General features: G+C 36.5%; 1 protein-coding gene across 3 annotated transcripts in view; it reads right to left on the bottom strand.

The window, feature by feature from the left end:
- The window catches only part of ZNF385D (zinc finger protein 385D), an 804,272-nt gene that overhangs the window by 103,927 nt on the left and 679,100 nt on the right, over nucleotides 1-21,245 (bottom strand). For all 3 annotated transcript variants that reach the window (XM_023621244.2, XM_001494960.6, XM_023621277.2), the window contains one exon: nucleotides 12,647-12,757. In XM_023621244.2, coding sequence (XP_023477012.1) covers nucleotides 12,647-12,757 — 111 coding nt within the window. The remainder of the gene's footprint in view (nucleotides 1-12,646; nucleotides 12,758-21,245) is intronic.

The raw sequence follows: 21,245 nt of genomic DNA, 5'->3' as shown, positions 1-21,245 counted from the left end.
ATACTCAAATAGGACATTGAGGAAGAGATTTCACCTGGAGATATCCATATGGACACCATCCTGAAATCTATATAAATGACTTATTCCCCTCCTCTACCTTCAGATACTGAAGTCATTCTTCTGTAAAGTAGAATTGAAACCTTTTACAGAAAATATATCTCTTCACGAGATAGGATTTTGTTAACTTCCACATTTTCGAGACTCTTCAGCAGCCTAGAAGTTTGTTTAAAAACAAAAGAAACTGGATTCTGGTAGAATCTCTGTTTCCACTAAGTTTTAATTCTTAGCATTTTTTTTCAATTTAAAGATTGGCAACATGTTTCAAGTTGGGGGAGAGGACATGGTCAAAATTTTAGTAACTGGATCCCACCACAGATGTGTCACTTCCAAAAATCTGCATCAAATTTTCTGCCAGCATGTAATGTGCGAATAGAATTACAGTGTAACAAAACATCTCCACAGGAGAAAAACTGGAAAAACAGAGAAAGAAAACTCTTCCCCCAATTACTTATTTGAAATAAAGATCTGTCATTTCATCTAAGTCTCCAGCTAATTGTAATAAATTATTCAGACAATTTGAGTGTTTCATGAATATACAAACATGGTCATTTACGTTGGACTGATTTTCAAAGTTAGGGATTGGGTCCTACACTGTCTCTACTGTTTAAAACTATAAAAATCGTATGTCAGGCTAAGATGACAAGTTCCTTGTGACAAACCATTTGACTAGCCTCTCCGAGTTACAAAAAGATGAACTATGTTGACCCACTCTTCGTGACAACATCCAGTCTACCTACTACTAATAAGGAGCAACAAGAGTGGGTGCAGAAAAATATTCATGCTAATTGTTCAACCTACATAATGACAAAGCTACCCCATGACAAAACTGATCAGCTCCTACCCTCCTACTACAGATATATCAGGGAACCGATTTGAGCTTTTAGCTCAGCTTTTCAAACCAAATCTCACTCAGTGTTGTGTGGTTTATACGTTTCTACACGGATCACTTTCTTGTTAATTGATGCCATTTGCCCTTGTTTTGTTTCATAGATTAAAGTAAGAACTAATAATATCTAAATGTCGGTATGAAATGAAAACAGCGGTCTCTCTTTGTTGTCCTATTTAACTCAAAAATAGAAATATATCATTATCATAGAAAGCCCAGCCATAGAAGAAATTTTAGATTTTTCCTATTAAGACTTTTAATAGAAAGGCATGATTTCTAATCAAATCCAGAATATTCTGTAATTTCATATTCTATTCAGTTTTCTTTATACTTCACACTCTAAATGTTAAAATAGCTTTTATGCTTCTCTAAATTATTGTTCCAGATTTTACAAAGTAATAAAAATACAAGAAAGAGAAAAAGAATGTCTTTGTGGAATACACAAAGGACCTATTAAATGTTTATTTAATCAGATATGTATTTTAAATACTTTATGAAATCAATAAATATTTTACTGTGATAATGTTCTATCCTTGTTCAAGTACCGCTCTGAAAATCCTACTGTTTTAAAAAATATGAGTTGTTTTAGAGAAATAGCACTTTGACTGCATATAACACATACTACATGCACAGCTAAGAGTAATGCTGACTTTGAGCAATTGATTTTCAAACATTTACTTCCCAATGTCTTTTAAACCGTGAAGATAGCTAGTTAGCGTTACTTAAAATAGGATGAAAATTAAAGATAAATATTCCCTAGCCTAAGCCAAAACATAAAACAAAAAACCTAACTTAGGAAAGCATTAAAAAGCAACAAAATTAGACTTGCAAACATTCTAGTAAGACATATGCTAAACTGTTTTTTACAGAAGTACTGAATATTCATTGAATTATAATTCAGAAGATTTTAATTTCTACAATAACTGCATTAAGAATGGGCAAAAAGTTAGGATGAAAATAAGGAAACAATAGACCATAAGCTACTCTTCTGAATTAAGAAGGCAAAAGCATGATAATAAAATAACAATATAGTGCAAATTATCAACCAGACTTTAGGAGCTATTTTGGGAGAATAGTTTATATGAGAGAGCAGATCAAGTCAAAGATAGACATGACAACTCATTGAGACCCAAATGTAAATGATAAAACCATCAACAAAAGCCTCGAAGGAAAACGCTTTTCCCATCCAGGGGTGATTTGTACTGGCCTCCAGGTGTAATATTATGTGCACTGATGAGCTGATCAACAGAACAGAACTTCTACCTAGCTGTAATCAAGAGTGATTGATGGTTGGGACAAAAAAGTTGATTATCATGACAAGTTCGCTGATGCAGAGAAAATAAGCTCTGCTTGGGAAATGGATAAAACCTGTTCAGAGAGTACCTTCTGAAACCTTATTTATAAAGGAATCTAGGAGACAGTTTAAAGTGGTACAGATGGACTGGATATCCCAATAAACCGGATAAGAATGAATTTGCCATATATCAATCTCCACAGATTTCCTAGGTCAGGAATTTAGAAGCCTATTTAGGCCTAATAAAAAGTAAACCACATATGCTCAATGTTACAAGTGCAATTTTTAAAAGTTTCTTTGTTTATCACAGTATCACTGAAAATCACACATGAACACAGAAAATTAAACTTGCACAGCACATCGTGCCTCCATTTGCCCTCCTCAGCTCCCTCCCCACAAGGAATGAGTTCCCCCAAAGACTGCAGCCTTTACCACTATCAGATTCAATTTACATCAAAACATAGATTTGGACTGAGACAACAGATCCCAGAGGCAGGATTTTGCATTTAAAATGAGGTTTGGCAGGCTCGAAAAAGGTGAATCTGGGCCAGTATGCTGGGTGTAAGTACAGTGTTCTAAGACAATAGCTAAATTATGCAGTGATCCAGAGAAAATGAAGGAATACATCCATCCTTCCAAGTTCTGGTCCTAATGTCATATAAGAAATTCTAGCAACATAATCCAAATGTAGAGTGCAATTTGTAGCATGCCTGGTACAATTTCATTCTCCTTAAGCTCACGACAAAACCAAACAGCCACTATTAAACTAGGCACCATAAGAAACTTTTAGTACAAAGAAGGTAAAATGAATGGTAGGTTCATTTCATGTATATAGAGATCTTTGGCTCTGTGGACACTTGAGAAAAGTAACAGTATTTCATCACAATTAGTCTATTTAATTAATACAGAGGCTAGGACTCAGCAAATGAAACAATGACAAATAGCAACTGTTGTGAAAGGCAAGATTTAAAGGGCCACAAAAGCCAAAATGACACAAGAGTAGATACTAATATGAATTACCCTTTTCTCAAATACCTTTGCTCCTCTGCCCAGGAACAAATTCCTCTTCTGTCTTAGTTTCCGGGGCTATGGTGAAATATGATTTATTACATGCTGAAATAAACTATAATGACATATACCAAAAAGGGCAAGAGGCCTGATAAACAGTGATTACAATGATGGAAAGGGATGAACCAAGTTTAAGACCTTCAATTACTGGGGATCATTACTTCAGTTTCTATCTTTGGTTTCTACAAGTATTGGTAGTGTCTAGTAATACTCTGAGAAATGTATATAGTTGTCAAGAGAGATACGAAATAATTGATAATGTTTATACTAGATATACATATATATATATATATCAAGCAATTTCTGGGCAACTGGGTTACAGCAAATATTTTATTCCATAGCTAATAAAAACTTTGTTAGTCCAACAGTGATGAGGTTACTGGTGTGCTCTGAAATCTTCAGGATAAAATCATGATGTTAAAATTGGAGATTTTGGACTGCATTGACTTTTTTTGCAAATAATTAAAATTCAGAGATTGCTATAAAGCAAGGTTTCAAAATCCTAAGAACCAGTTTTTAGGATGTGCTCAGGTGTGATTCCACTTACTCATTTCCCTTTCAAGCCATGTGAATTTTCATTTTTAGGTTTAGGAAACTAGTTGCTTAGGATCTGAATCATGCATTGCAGAGGGATCAGGCACTGGGGAAAAGGCAACCTAAAATGCTTTTTTTCCCCAATTATTTTATTGAGGTCATATTGGTTTATAACATTGTGTAATTTCAGGTGTACATTATTGTTTATCAGTATCCATAGTGACTGCATCTTGCTCACCACCGATAATCTAATTTTTATCCGTCATCATACCTATGTGCCCCTTTACCCCTTTTGCCCACCCCTCAACCCCCTTCCCTTCTGGTAACCGCTATTCTGTTCTCCTTATCCATGCATTTGTTTATCTTCATGAGTGAAATCATACAGTGTTTGTCCTTCTCTGTCTGGCTTATAAAACGTCATTTTTATCAAAATTCAGCAGCTGAAACTTAGACCATCTTAGAGATTCCCATTTCTATCTTCATTTTCTTGTTACGGGCAATAAATAAAAATGTTTCTGGTCTTGAGCACCTCATTCGTTTATTTATTCAACATTTATTGAATGATATCTAAATCTTGTAGAACATTCCTAACATTAATAGTCTTCTTGCTTCATGTTTTGGCGACACTTAGACAACTTTCAGTTCATTTAATTGGAAACATACCTCTTGCTTCACCACATTCTGCCCTCCCTGCTACATTCTGTCCTTTCATGCTTTGCCCAGGCTTAACCCTCTTCTCAAACTCTTTGCATTCAATAGGTGGCATTTGATGAAACAGACTCTCAGCACAGATTCTTTCTTACCCACTTCAATACTTACTTACTACAACAGTATTGCCCTTTTAGTGGTTCTCAATTTTGAAATGTGTTTCTATATTCTAGCAATCTGTACTACTAGCAGTCCAGCAATGAGTATACTATTGGTATCAATCTCGATGAACTTTTGTATTGTGTGTGGAACTGAAGTGACCAGTTGTCTTACCGGAAAACTGTCACTCGATACCAATGCAAGTCTCAAAATAAATTTCCCTTAGGCCATGCCACCTGATAAACAAATAAAAGCACTATTTCCAGGCCTACTAGCTGTTTCAACAGCTTAGAGATCTCAAAAAAGTCAACTAAATATTCTGGCCTTTGGTTTTCCGATCTATCCTATCTATAAAATGGACAGAATGATTTCTTAGACATCTGTAAGTCCTAATATACAATTCTCTGAGGTGCTCACCGTGCTCGTAGAAATACTAATAACTCTTTGATTACTGGAGATTGATGTATACATCTACTCCCTATATCTAAAATCAACTTTGTCTTTCTAGACATTCAAGGTCAAATTTCCCATGTCTAGAAGAATTCAACAGAAAAGTAAATTTTATTATTTTTTTCTTTCTTTATAAAGAAAAGAAGCCCAGATAAATATAGACTCTTTCATAAAGACTTCTCTTTTCTCAGATTCTTACCCTTCATTCCATCCACTCTAGAATATCAAAGCCTGATTCAGAGAGCCCTGAAATGTCCCAATGTTGAAATTTTATTTTAAAAAGCCGGCCAAAGAAGCACACTGCTTAAATAGATTCCTGTGCTCTTGACTGGCTCATTTTCTCATGAAATCTCTAACAGCCAGACCCACTGTTTCCTGCTTGCTCCTTCTGTTCAAGTTTTGTTTTCTGAGAATTCCTGACAGAGCCGTGAGCTCCATTCAAGAAGTAGAAGCTAACGAAGCCGAAGGATGGGGCCCAAATGCACATTCGGAGGATAAGCCCTTCAAAGGAGACGCCCCAGTCACTTGTTTCAAATGCAGCCACAACCTACATATAGCCTATCCGCACACACTCCAGAGCCGGTTCCTCACACAAGGGTGGACTGACAGCCCAACCAAACCTCATCGGGTCCCAGACGTGTCTCCTCTTTTATGGAAGCTGAATGGCTGTCTTAGAATTGCTTTGGAAGAACAAAAAAGCACCCAGTGGGAAAGCCACAGTGCTTGGGCCAATGCTCCACATAGCTCTGGGAGTCCTGGAGACTAACAGAGGACAGTCTCCAATGAAAGACATGTTTCAAAGCTGCCTGAAAATTTAACTTATAACTGGGTCCCTCAGAGGCTCCTTTGGGATTTAGCAGCAGCAGCAGCTGCAACAGACTTAAACAGGCTGAGAGTTTTTAATAAAAAACAGTTTTGTGGGGCCAGCCCTGTGGTGTAGTGGTTAAGTTCACGTACTCCACTTCAGCAGCCTGGGGTTCACAGGTTCAGATCCTGGGCGCAGACCTAGCACTGCTCGTCAAACCATGCTGGGGCAGCATCCCACATAAAATAGAGGAAGGTTGGCACAGATGTTAGTTCAGCGACAATCTTCCTCAAGCAAAAAGAGGGAGATTGGCAACAGATGTTAGCTCAGGGCCAATCTTCCCCCAAAACATAAATAAATAAAATAACATTTTTAAAAAAGCAGCTTTTCCAGAGACAAGTTTTCCCCGCAGTTTTTAAAAGGTAAAAGGTAAAGATTTATCAGGAGTGAGAACCTCAGATCAACACAAAAATACACTAAATACAGACACTTACAACAGCATAGATAGATATTTTCAAACTTCCATATTTCTTAAGAAGTAATTTAATGTTCAGAGAACAAAACAATTGTAACTGCATTATTTATTCTACAAAATAAAAATGATCTTTCCATTTCATTTACTATACAGTTTATAATCTAATTGCCCACATGTTCTATTTTATAATCCTTACAACGTCACCATAAGGAATGGCGAGTCATTTTAAATGAGATGATTTGGGGACCTGTAAGTTCAGTGAAGAGCCCAAGAACATGCCAATTAAGAGAAGGCAGTTCTTTGTCTAAGTCTGACTCCAATACGTTTCCTACCATCTCACTCAGCTTCCCCACATGTTGCTTTAGGTTTGGCTTTAGATGCGCATCTCCCCTGCATATATTTGTAGTAACCTCTCTCCTAGGATATGCAATAAAATGCTACAATCTTTTTTTTTTTTTGAGGAAGATTAGCCCTGAGCTAACTACTGCCAGTCCTCCTCTTTTTGCTGAGGAAGCCTGGCCCTGAGTTAACCCTGAGCTAACATCCGTGCCCATCTTCCTCTGCTTTATATGTGGGATGCCTACCACAGCATGGCGTGCCAAGCGGTGCCATGTCCGCACCCGGGATCTGAACCAGCGAACCCCGGGCCGCCGAGAAGGGGAATGTGCGAACTTAACTGCTGCACCACCGGGCCGGCCCCAAATGCTACAATCTGAATGAAACAACTATACCTGTGAACTCTCCTTGGCTTGTTTTGCAACTGCAGACACTGCCAGAAATAGGCAAGAAAGAGAAGAGTGCATCTAAGGCCTTTAAAATGGAATTTATAAACTGGGATTTATGCAGTTTAAAAGCTATAATAGGACAGTGATGCAACAATTCCTTTATAAAATTTAAGCATGGCTATAAAAGAAATTTGGAAAATAAAGAGAAGTAGAAAGAAATAAAAGAATAGTACTTCACCTCCAATATGGCCACTCCATCCAAGCAGTATTCCTTTAAAGATCAGCCCCCATAAATAATATTGATTTAAATATTTAAAAGATGTATGTTAAGACACGACGTTAGGAAAGTTTAATTATCTAACTTGGTCATCTGGTCAGAAAAAATATTCCTAGGAGCAACTTCATCATTATATTGCCACATTTGGTTATGAAAGTTATGACAGAGATATGAATTAAATTCAGATATACTGCTTAGTTTCACTACATTTTTGTGTCCTAAAATGCAGAACAATAATAATGACTTCTATTTTATAATACTATTGGAAAATGTATTGATTATTTGGTGAGGACCCCAAGGATCCCCCTTTGGAGGGGTCTGAGGCCTCAAGCAATGTTATCCTCTCTTTTTTTTGGTAAAGAAGATTCACTCTGAGCTAACATCTGTTGCCAATTTTCCTCTTTTTTTTTCTTGAGGAAAATTATCCCTGAGCTAACATCTCTACCACTCTTCCTCTATTTTGTATGTGGGTCACTGCCACAGCATGGCTTGACGAGTGGTGTAGGTCCATGCCCAGGATCTGAACCTGTGAAACTGGACCACCAAAGCAGAGAGAACCAGACTTAAACACCATGTCACGGGGCCGGCCCCAAGCAATGTTATCTTCTAATGAGGTTGTTTTCCCTTTTGGTTTATTAAACAGTCCCCTGAGGTAATTAATGCTTGACAGTCCTGAGTCATAAAGGACATGTTGCTACTGTGTTATAGTTCAGTAATTTGCAAGTATATTTAAATTTTCACCTTGTTTATGATTGCATTGTGAGCGTGACTGAATATGAGTGATGCCATTTGAGAGGACTCACAAGTACTTGTGAATGAGGTCTAGCCTGGTCTGTGCATGACTTTTTACAACAGCTCTGACTACATTCAATTAGTTCTTTAAGGGAAGGAGCCCTCAGGCCCTCTCTCTCGAACAGCCTGACTGGGCAGGAAACACAGACCTCCATCCATGACATTGTTGTAGGATCCGCTGGAACCTCCAGATGGTCGGCTCTTGCTGCCCGACCTGGACCACATGAGACAGAAACAGCCAGGCAAGGGTCTGGTGGACATTGACCCTGCATAGCCAGCTACTGCCCAGGTGGCCTTGTATAAGTCTCCTATACTCTTCCCACCTCAGTTTCAACATGTGAAAATAGCAAAGGGTTTCTTCTGTCTCTAACATATTATGAAATGCCACTGTTAGGAGGTTAATCATAGTGATCCTTAGATGCCACAATTTTTTGATTCCTTAGGTTGGGGACTAAGATCTTATTTCCCATTCTATAAATAGTCATTGAATAATCATTCTCTACCTCACTTAATCATCTTACATCCAGGCTGGCCCTGCTATAAGTTGTCTTTCAAAGGCATTCTTACTAACTTGCACAGGCCAATGGTAATTTATGCTTATTTTAAGATGCTGATAAAATAATTGGACAAATTACAACCTTTCAGTCTTTAATTGGAAGCTTTCTGCATAACCCCATGTGTGTCATATAAATGTTGAGAGGAGTCTTTTTCAAAGAAAAAGCCTACACCAGGAGAAGGTAATCTGATTTAAAGTGCATACAATAATATACTATTAAAAAGATATCTTCAGGGCAAAAAATGGAAAATGTACTGTACAGAAAACAGGTACAGCATATCACCAAACCACAGAGTTTATAATATGAAGGGTTAAAAGATAAATAAAGGCTTAGAGGGAAAGGAAATTGAATTTTCATGATGTGGAGATGAAAAGAACTACAAGCTATTATTTTCATTGGAAGGGGAAGAAGCTTTGAAATGTAAAAAGGTTCATAAGGCAAAAATGCATTCTTATGTGACAGAGGATTCAACCAAGCATATAAGTGAATTACAGTGTTACTTTTCCAGAAAGATTCTAGGTTTAAGAATGGAAGTAGGAAGATAAATTCCAGATTTACCTAGAAAGAGCAAAGAGGCAGTTGTATTGGAATTAAAATGATCCAATATGATATATATATATGTATTTTCTCTTAATTTAGAGATTATTTTCTTATATATGGATGAATGGGTGATAAATTCAATTAATCTTGGCATTCAGTATTAAATAAGTCATAAAAGTAGTATCTATGGATATGACCAGTCAATAAGTAAACAAATCTAGTATTTCCAGCACATTAGTTCCCCTTTTTGACATAATCATGTTACACAGACATTTTTAAAGTCTCTAAAGGAGTTTCCACTTCTGTATTTCACTAATTATATTTTATTTGTAAGTCACAGTTAAACTGTTGCTATGTCATTTATAAATTCAATAACATTGGATCCTCCTACTTTAAAAAAAATACAATTTTAAAAATTAGCCCTGCATAGTGAATTTATACTCAAGGTTCAAGATAAGGAAAAATATAAGAGCAGTGAATTCACATGTGTCCGATTTATACAGACCAACGAAACTGGACTGGGTAATTATCTGATTACCCAATTTTGAGTGGTCCTGAGATTCAGCCCAAACCTAGGTCAAAAGTCCAAATGAGTATCTGTGGTAGGTGGAATAATGATATTTAACTCCTAATCCCTGCAAACTATGAGCGTGTTACATTACATGGCAAAGGGAGATTAAGTTAGCAGATGAAATTAGGTTGCTCATCAGATAAATTTAAAATAGAGAAATTATCCTGGATTATCCAGGTGGGTCCATTGTGATCACAAGGTAAATGTGGAAGAGGAAGGCAGAAGAGCGACAGTCAGAGTAATTCGATGTGAGAAAGATATGATTGGCCATTGCTGGCTTTGAAGATGGAAGGGAGTCACGAGCCAAGGAAGAGGGCAGGCAGCCTCCAGAAGCTGGAAAAGAAAGGCAGGAACTGAATCTCCCCTAGAGCCTCCAGAAGGAGCATAACCTGCAGACACCTTGACAGTGAGCCCAATTTCTGACTTCTCACTTCCAGAACTAGAAAATAACACATTTGTGCTGTTTTAAACCAGTTTGCTGTAATTTTTTACAGCAACAACAGGAGATTAATACAGTAACCATCTAGTTGAATGGTCAAGGCTGCAATTTCATTAATTGCATAATTAATTAATAATTGCATTAATTATGACCCAGACGGATTAGCCTAAACCTCCCAAATATCCCATTTTCCTTTTACCACATGCCAGACAAACCTGAACGCAAAGCTGCGAGACTGAGAAGCAATTGTCTCTGATAAATACATATTGATTCCTACATCACCTTGAAACTTCATTAGCAAAATAAATCGCTATTCTCTCTTACCAAGAAAATAAAATAAAATTACATTTTAGAAAAGAAGTGTGTAAATGTTCTTTACGTTATATTATGTTATGTTCTTTATGTTAATATTAATAATCATATATGTAAATATATGTGTGTTTCTTAAAGCATACCTGACAATATTTCTGAAGTCTTCAAACATGACTTTGATATCCATCTCTAGGATTAGAAACACTAAAAAAATAAAATAAAAAATTGAACAACTGTCCTGAAGTGGTGAGTAACCTATCATGGGGGCAAATCAACCAGAAGACCTAGCCTGGACGTGGCAGATGATTTTCCTACATTTAGTAGGAGATTGGGTTCAACGAGCTTAAAGTCTCTTTCTGACTCTCAGTTTACAGGAAGTTTTCTTAATTCAGAGGACATTGATAGTAACACTGTTGGCAGGGCGGATATTTGAAATAGCCTCCATTAGATGTAAGAAGCTGGCAACATGGCTCCTGGGAGACTTCTGCATCCTTATCTGATCAATTCCAAAGTGAAATATTAATATGATTTAAGAAGAAAAGACATCAAGAAGAAGCCTCTTAAATTAACAATTACAGAACTATATGATTGTTCACTGAGTGTTTAGAAATGATCAAAATTGCAACTATCGAGTTCAGAACTCTTAGTTACATGTCAGGAGGACTCTTTTTCTTTTTTTTTTTTTTACAATATCTGGAAGAGATTATTATATAACATTCATCACTTGAAAATATTTTTCGTTGATAAGTTAAACCATAGTAAATTTCTTAAAATGTAAATCAAATCAAGATGTTCAGTATTAAAAAATAAACAACAAACCAAAACGACAGGACAATATCCCTTCAAATAAAATGCTGTATGATTAGTGTATTCTTTTGTATAGCAGCAAATGCCACTCAGGCATTTTTTAAAGCCAACAGAAGGAATGTTATCAAATTACCTGATGACTGTACTAGTGAGTTCATAAGATAGTAGCAATCTTAAGACAAGATGAAATGTTCTCACAAAGGAAAAAAGCCACCTTATTTATGCCACATCTACTTCCCATGCCTGATTATCTCATATGCTAGCCTTCTCACCAGAGCACCAAAGGGACTTACTTGCCTAGGGAGATTAATACTGGAAGGTATAACATTCTCCAGAATCCACATCTGTTTGGTCATCTCCACACTGCATAACAATTTAGGGCCAGATAATGGCACCCTGGAAGCACCATGGATAGGATGGGATCCTCTGTTTACCTAGAGTGCCAACAAGGTGTTCAATTCCTATTTTTTCCAAACCATCATTCCCTCTCTTTTCTGTATCTCTCAGGACCAACTCCACACCAAAGCAAGTTGGGGAGAGGAGACAATAATTTTTACATTGGGCACAAGCCAAAATAAGCTTCAATGTGATGAATCCAGAGTCCACGCTGATCCTTAGAAAAGGTATGAAAGATGTAAATAACTCTCCGTGTATAATTTGCAAAGCACTGGTCGGGTCCACAGACATCTCCCTTCTGTCATGTTCTCCATTTAGGTTTTTTCTTTAGGGGCTGGAATGTTTTGAGGTATTCAGGATCCCTTGTTAAAATGCTAATACTTCCAGGAAGTAACTTGAGAGCTCTAACACAAATATAATTAAGGACACAAGGGCTGATCTGGAATTGGGGACCACCAATGTAGGCAAAAAGAATTTACAAAGCCAAAATCTTGGCCTTGAAATATAATTTGGGACCTGTCTTATTTCAGAGGTGCAATTTATTGAAAGCTTCATTGGTCCCAATTTTGACTATTCCTCAAAGGGAAAGTGTATTACCTAAATTACCACTCCCAAGAGACCAAAAAATATCATTAGACTGCAAGTATTTAAGATTGTAAATGTCTGATTTTTTCCATAGTAAACAAGCAAACAACATAATAAACTCCAAAACTAAAGCACATAAGGAGTTAAAATGTTATCTTTGAATTGTCACATGCTTAGTGATTGGAGAAAAATGTTTAAAAAGTCTCTTTGGCAAGATTAAAACTGCATAATACATTTTTTTAGTGAATACTAAATGATAAACTTACATCGGAATTAAATCTCAACTGGCAAATGTTGCATGATATGATTTGCTTTCTTCGATGAGGAAGAGGAACTCCGAATGTGTGATTTATTACAGCTTTCTGAATTGGGTCCATCTGTAATGAGAAAAAAATACAACAAATAGAAATAAACCTTGTCAGTTCCATTGGAATGTTGCCTATTTTACTAAAGAGCCAGTCTGTACAGCTTCAATCTACTGCTCACATCATACAAAACATTTTTCTTCTAAGAAACGGCATTTCTACTTTCTTGGAAAATAGACAACAATAAGCTGAAAGCTCCGTATGATAAGGAAATGATAAATGTACCCATTAGAGTCTGCATACTAACCGTTTTTCTTATTTAGGATCAACAATTGTCTCAGTTTGATAATCCTAAAATATAATTAAAGATTTGTCAAAATTCAGTTATTGCGAATGCCAGCAATGTGACACAAAGGTTTGTGTATACCACTGCCACAAAATGCACTTTAAATAGACTTGGTCACAAGAGCAGCTCTGAAAATAAATTATGCACCATTATCCAACATTAACCTCATGCTATGCTTGGTATCTTTTCTATCTTAAGAATATAGTATACAAATCTTGCTTTCTAAGAATTTAAACACACAGAGCTATCAACTCATTCAACAATCATTTATTGACCACCTCATATATACTGCTATCCTATGGACTTATTATTGGAGGTTCAGAGAAGTTTGGGCCAGAAGTCAGTTGTCTTTCTCCATCCCATATTCCCAGGACAGGACAAGCAACACCAAAAATACAGTGTCAGCAACCCAGCTCTGATAAAAATTAATGTCTTCTCACCAAGCTTTGTCCTACAGTCCACATTAGTGGTTCTCAACTGCTAGAATGAGATATAAAATTTTGATCTGCTTCTTAACAGCTGTGCAACATCTGCTTATCCATGTCTCTCTCTTAAGGTTACGATGAGGTTTAAAAGTGTTAATTCACAAAATTTATTTAGCACAGTCATTGCTGGGCACATTAAGAAATCAATAAACATTGACTATTATATTTTGTCTATTGCACCACATGTGAAGATCAAGGCTAACAGAAGGCTCACGCTCCTATAGTCATTGTTGGCACATTACCGATTTCTCACATAACCAAAAAACATTTCAAAATAATTTAAATGTTACACATATAGCCATAACTTTTGTTGAATGCCTGCAAACTTTAGAACACAGCTCTCATCAGAAACAAAGTTCTTACGAGAGCCCTCACAATAGGTTAAGACAGCTCAAAAATGATTTCACACAAAGAAAAACGCTAAGAATGTGTCTATGAAATAATGCTCTAATATTCAGCTTCTGTGACACATTGTAGTTTGTTAATTACCCTAAACAAGTCATTGATAAATTCCCCCTCCTTTTGTGTATTTCAAATCATCACAACCAGTTAACTCACAGGCTCCCTACACTGGTAGGTAGGAGGAAATTTCTGTCTATATTCACAACTCCTATTAGCTTGTCTAGGCATTCAATGTACTGTTCTAAATAATAACAACAACAATAAAAATAACAGCATTCAGCTTTTATTAAGTGTCTTCTAGGTAGTTTACACATTAAACAGTTACAACGATCAAGAAGAACTCATGGGTGTAATCATTTTTATTTTCCATCATCACTTCAAATTTTGTATCTGATGTTAACCCTTGCTCAGATTCTGGATGAAACTCAGTTATCTGTGATTTTTCTGGTCACCTCCAGGTATTAACAAATTCTAGGATCCTCTCCCCCTTTACTAGTGAATTCTGTCATGCTTTCTTCTTCACCAATTTTATTCAGATATGATTCACATATAATAAAATTCACCAAAGTATAGAATTTCATAAGATTTGACCAATACATACAGTAATATTAATCATCACAAAGAACATTTCCATCACCTGGAAAAGGTCCCTGCTGCCTTTCTGTGGTAGATCCCTGCCTCCCACCGCCAGCCTCTGAAACCAGCTAACATCTGCCGCCAATCCTCCTCTTTTTACTGAGGAAGACTGGCCCTGAGCTAACATCCTTGCCCACCTTCCTCCACTTTATATGTGGGATGCCTGCCACAGCATGGCTTGACAAGCTGTGTGTAGGTCCACACACGGGATATGAACCAGCAAACCCCAGGCCGCCGAAGCAGAATGTGTGAACTTAACTGCTGTGCCACTGGACCAGCCCTAGCTTATTCCTTTTTGTTGCTGAGTCACATTCCTTTGTATAGATGTACCATAATATGTATATCCATTTGTCAGTTGATGAACATTTGAATTGTTTCCAGTAAATTCCATAATCTTTTCAAATCTTAATACACAATCTAAAGCTCATTCCTAAATTCAGTTCAGCATCTTAATCCAAACATAAAAAATTAATTTAAAATGACAGTCTCTTTTCCTTAGCTTGGATCTATTATTGGATAGCAGTATGAAAGGCCACAGGGTACAGGTTTCTTCGCTCTCTCTCTCCATTCCTCCAAGTTCCCCACCCCAGCTAAGCTTCCAAACTTCCCTCAACCGCATCTCAGTCCTATCTCCTCAGGACCAAAACGGACAATGCACAGAGCTTGAGAAAACCAACAATCACACAGATGTGTGAATCTAGGCTGCTTCCACAGCCTTCATTCTGCTCCCCTGGATCATTTTTATACTACTTTAAACATGCCATCACAATGCTTCTACGACAACAATCACAGAGAACCCTGGGGGACCATTTCCCTTTCAGCCAACAGCTAAAGAGAAATTAAAAGCAGAAAGAGGTCACTGACTTAGAGGTGGTTGTCTCATCACACCATATTGCATCTGTTCTGTGCATAAGTAGGGCCCATTTCTATCAGAGGATAAGGTGAATTATGCCTATACCCATTTAGGAATGTTGAAGTCCTCTGCTAATGATACTATGAAATAAAAATGAACTACACATTTATATTAAAGATGCTCTCTGAAAATACACAGTGCTGAGTTTTCATCATATGTTGGTGGGCATCATATTATTTTCGTCTTTTAGTAACACTGGGGAAGCAATGACAACATTCAATCCAAATTTGTGTAGGAGGTATTTTGGAACTAGACACTTCATGCAAATGTGGCATATTCTCTAGATTTAATTCTTTTGTTGGAATTGAATGATGTTCTGATCATTGTGACTATAAAATCAAATTTCAAAATGCAAAATAGCGTATTCTTCTTCAGAGACAATTTTATTTCCCAGTATACTTAAAAGAAAAGCCACCTAACTGAATTATATTTTAAAGATGGATTTCACCAACCGTAGTTACACCAACAAAAGTAATTATCTTTTATCATTTTAGGAATCTGGTACAACAGAATGATAAGTTTAATGCCTTTATTAATGAACATAAATCGTATTCACCCCTCTAATATATACATATGTAAATATATGTAAAAGCATTTACAGCAAGAAATTATGAAAAGGTAAAATCTAAATACTAACCAGTTCTGTTGTGAATAGCTAATTAAATGATACCACATGGTATGTAACTAAAAGTAGCATATACTCACAACTAAGGGGACATACACAGCCACTTTGACCATTTTGTCTAAACATAACCTTATTTACCATTGTAATCAAACATTTTGTTTAAAAAGAAAGTCATATATGTTGGTTTCCCCCCATGAACCAATAGGTCTGATCTGTAAAAACAATCACACCTTATTGTTTGTATGCATATTAACATTAGGAGTTTTCTAGAAAACCAATCTTAAGAGACACCAATGTGTGTAGGTAAGAAAAGAGGAGTTTGCGAGCCAAATTAAGTTGTAGTAAATCTAGGTACTGAAGCCTGGATATTCACAGTGCACAATAAAATATTAAATTCTCTGAGATGCCTCAAAATAAAAATACCTGTTTTAAATAAATTTCTAAAATAATATAACCAAAGCTTTTGTTATTTTGTTTGTTTGTTTTAAATTCAGCATCCTTATTCAATGCATCCAGCTTAGAAATCTGGGAAATAAAATCATTATAAAAATATGAATAAAATGGAGGCCAGCCTGGTGGCACAGCAGTTAAGTGCGCACATTCCGCTTCGGTGGCCTGGGGTTCGCCATTTCAGATCCTGGGTGCGGACATGGCACCACTTGGCCAGCCATGCTATGGCAGGTGTCCCACATATAAAGTAGAGGAAGATGGGCATGGATGTGAGCTCAGGGCCAGTCTTCCTCAGCAAAAAGAGGAGGATTGACAACAGATATTAGCTCAGGGCTAATCTTCCTCAAAAAAAAAAAAAAAAAAGAATAAAATGTAAAGCCTTTAGTACAAAAGTAAAGATATTAAACTAAAATTGTAATACATAGAAATCAGATCCACAAAAGCTTTGATACAGTTCACTTAACTTATGTAGCACTGAATTAAAAACTAAAAGAAATGGAAAAATCTACATGGTATTTTAAGACATATTTATCTAACTTCTAGAAAGGGGTATTTTGAAACCTAAAATATTCTAACTACATCATCCAATCCCCTAAAACAAACAAACAAAAGTGAAGAATGATACACTACCTATTGATATGCTTACCAAACTCTAGACTAAAATTCAATTTCAAATTCAGCCTATGGCCTTATTTAAAGCCAAATGAATATGTTTTTCTTCATTTCAGACTCAAGGAACTTTGCATTTCTATCTCAGGCCTAGCTTTTCCCTCCCCTCCCCTCTGGGCGTTCTGCTAAATTGCTCTGTAAATGAGGGTACCAGGGACAGCCTCAGGGAGAGGGCCCACTGCTTTCTTTAGGATGCCCGCTGCAGTTTCAGAGAGGAGAAAGCTTAACCCTGAGTTTACATTTCCTGCTCTAAGAGACCGCCTCTCTTTCTGTTCCTATTATTATTGTGGCTTTCAGTTTTAAAATCAAAGAATAAGAACTTAAATGCCAGGAAGTTTCGAAAGATGTCCAGAAATATAAAGGTTTCTCTTCCACCTGAGATTTCTATGTAACGGTGGCCAGCAACAATAACTCTAAAGGTTACACTTAGGGGTACTGACCATGTGTTTTTATCTTTATAAGCATTATTTCTATCCTAACAACTTACTGAGGAGACCTCATTGCCCCTTGCCTAACGTGACACAACTAATAAATGGCAGAGCCAGCTAAGATCCAAGGCCTTCAGCTCTATCCCCTGCCTCTCTCAGGTACCACAATAAAGCACTATGATATCCATTATCCTGGCTATTCATAACTCCATAGTATTAACTGACACTGAGTAGAGACCCTGATAAATTTATTACATCAACTATGAGTTAGTAGAATTTGTATTTATATTACTTATATTCATATATTAGAAAACATTAATGAAAAATTCCTAATAATCCCACTCCTATAACAAATTTGTCCTTTTGAAACAGTTTCAACTTTTGTCCTTTTTATTTAATGTTTTAAATGGATGTATAACTTACATACAAAAAAGTGCACACATCCTAAGTGTACTATTAGTTATTGTTTTTAATATGTGCATACTCCCATGTCATCATCATCCTAATAAAGATATAGAACATTGTAAACATTCTAGAAGGTTCTCAGTCCTGCTCCTGCCCTGTCAATATCCTCCAGTGGTAACCACCATTCTGAGATCTATCAACACAGATTACTTTGGCCTGTTTTCGTACTTCACAAAAATGTAATTATACAGTATGTATTCTTGGGTGTCTGGCTTCTTTCATCCAACACTGTGTTTGTGAGTACTTTCTTCATTTTTCATTGCTCTATAGCATTCTATAGTACGACCACACCACAATTATTGGCCAATTCTACAGTTGGACAGTTGAGTTGTTTTCAGTTTGAATCTATTGTGAGTAAAGCTACTACAAATATTTGTGAGCATGTGGTTTGTTGGATACAGCAGGCATTTCTCTGAGGCATATAGCTAGGATTAAATTCCTAAGTTGTAAGATACGCACAGGTTAAGTTTAAATAGGTACCACCAGACAGTTTTTCAAAAAGGTTGTTGCAATACTGCAACGCAATTGTGGCACCAACTACCCAGAGTTAGCATAGACTCCAAAAGTTAATGGTACATTTCCCCCAAGACTGTCCACACTTCAGAATCTAGCCACAAGTTCAGAGGTCCCCAAGCCACCTCCACTTCTGAAAACTGGCTACAACTGTGAGGGTTACCGTGACCCCTGGGTCATCTCATTAGCACAAACTCAGATGTATCCAAGGTGTGCATGATTAATGAAGGCACTCTTCTCACTCAAGAAATTCCAAGATTTTAGAGGTTACCGCCCAGGAACTAAGAACAAAAACAGCCAAAATCTTTATTATACAACAGGTGCACAGCTTTCCAGTTCTGAATTCACAATTTTACATAGCTTTAAGTATAGCAAAGAACATTTTCATTTTTTTAATTTAATAATATATCAAAAGAATACCTACATTTAACCTCAGTTTTCATATTTACCAATTAAGTGATGGCATACTATTTCATTAAATGATTGTACCACAATTTACTTAGCCTATTCTCTGTCGTTGGATATTGAGGTTGTCACAATTTTAAAGAGCGCTGCACAGATCATTTCTACGAGTGTAGCTTTTTATAAGAACCATGGCATCTTAGAGCTGGAAAGAATCTCAGTGCTCATATTTTGCCTTCTCATTCCGCTGACAAGGCCACTAAAGCACAGGGAGCTGAAATACTGGCAGCAAAAAAGGGACAAGAAACCAACTCGCCATCTCCCAGTTCTAGGTTCTTACAGCTATAAAATCTGACACTGTGTCTAACTCTTATTTTTTCCCTCAAAATAGAAAGCAACAAATGGTTAATGTGTAGTCTATATAACGTTGCTGCTTTTATTTGCTAGCTTTTTTGTTTTAATATGTTTAAGCTTCTATTTCCTCACCTCTAAAATGGGGTGATCATCACTGCTGGGTTATTTTGAAGAATGAATTATATAAAGTGTATGCAGAGCCTGGCCCTGTGCCTGGCACCTAGAAAACACTCAACCCATGTAGCAGCTTCTGCCATTTCTATTTTATAGCAATAGTGGTAAACATTACTAGTCCTTTGCAGAAGCAGAAAACCTAGAAAAAATAGAAAGATGCTTCAAAGTGTCCATGTGACCCAAAACCATCCAAGAAAAGATATATAAATGCAACTACATTAAAGTTTAAATTCCGTTTGAAGGAAACAACAATAGCTAACTTTAAGGGAGCACTTCGATGTGTGAGGCATGTCGATGGGGCCTCTAAGTCATATCTCATTAGGTCTTCATGGGGTACTATCCCTACAAGGTAAATACCGTTTTTTCCCTTCTAATAACCTTTATTTTTCAGAGCAGTTTTAGGTTCACAGCAAAATTGAGCAGAAGGTATAGTTTTCTTTTGCTTCCATTTTATACATGAGAATGTTTAGGTACAGAGACATAAGCTAATTGGATTAGGGCTTCATAGCTAGGCACTTCTAGAGCTGTGATTCAAATTCAGGTCATCTGACATCACCATCTTTACTCTCAAACACTGTGATAGATTTTTTTTTTATGAGCAAAAGAGAAAATGAACATGTTGAAACAAAAAAAGATGGGGAGAAAATGTCTGTAATATGTAAATCAATCAAAGATTATATGCTATGGCTATAAAGAAGAGCTCTGGAAATCACTATGTAAAAGCTAAAATACCAGTGGCAAAATGGTCAAGACATATCAAAAGGCAATTTGTAGAGGAGACTATGTGAATGGTCAATAAAGAATAAAATTCATTGGTTATTGTGGAAATGAAATACAAAATAACAAGGAGAGAGTTTTTACACAGACAGTTGGCAAAAATAAATCTGACAACATTTGGTATTGACAAGGATTTGGGAAAAGTGGAGAAGAATTTGGCAGCACTTAGTAAAATTGAAAATAAACTGAACATGTGACCTAAACATTCAACTTCTGGAGAAACTCTGGCACATACGCACCACGAGATCGTTCAAGGAAGTTCCCTACAGTTTTGTTTGCATTAGCAAAAATTCTGGAACAATGTAAATGGCCAAGAATAAGAGAAAGGATAAATGGTCAAAGAGCTATAAGAAGAATGCCATAAAGAAGCTACAAAGAATTCATTAAACATTTCTTTGTCAGCATGGACAGAAAAACAACAACAGAAAATATACCAAGGATAGCTACAATATGACATCAGACACAAAAAAATTATAAATGCATAGTCAATAAAGTAGGAAGGAAAAATTAGGAGAGCACCATTTTACAACTCCTAAAGAAATTATATGTCTAGGCAATAACCATTAATTACTACTAATGAACAAAAAAAGACAAGCAGACGTCAGGTGTCTCCTGAAGAAGTACAATACCACCTATGACGAAGACTTGTCCAAAATAAAAAACCTGAATCTGATCAAGCCTCTAGATGTAATTACCTGTTTGTAGGAAACAGAGGGATGGAAGAACATGTTAAAAGTCTCCACATGGATAAAATCAGCAAATTCCAAACTGTGGGAAACTACAGAACAAATGATGTGCTTTTTTGAACAAATAAATAGGTCGAACATAATAGGGGGGAGACCTATAACTCGAAAGATACTTAAGAGACAAAGCAAGCAATTCTGAACATTGGGCTTACATGGATCCTGGTTCTAACAAACT

This window comes from Equus caballus, chromosome 16 (assembly GCF_041296265.1).
Source record: "Equus caballus isolate H_3958 breed thoroughbred chromosome 16, TB-T2T, whole genome shotgun sequence".
Lineage (NCBI taxonomy): Eukaryota > Metazoa > Chordata > Mammalia > Perissodactyla > Equidae > Equus > Equus caballus.
Note: the sequence above shows the minus strand (reverse complement) of the source record. Positions and strands in the feature narration are given on the sequence as shown.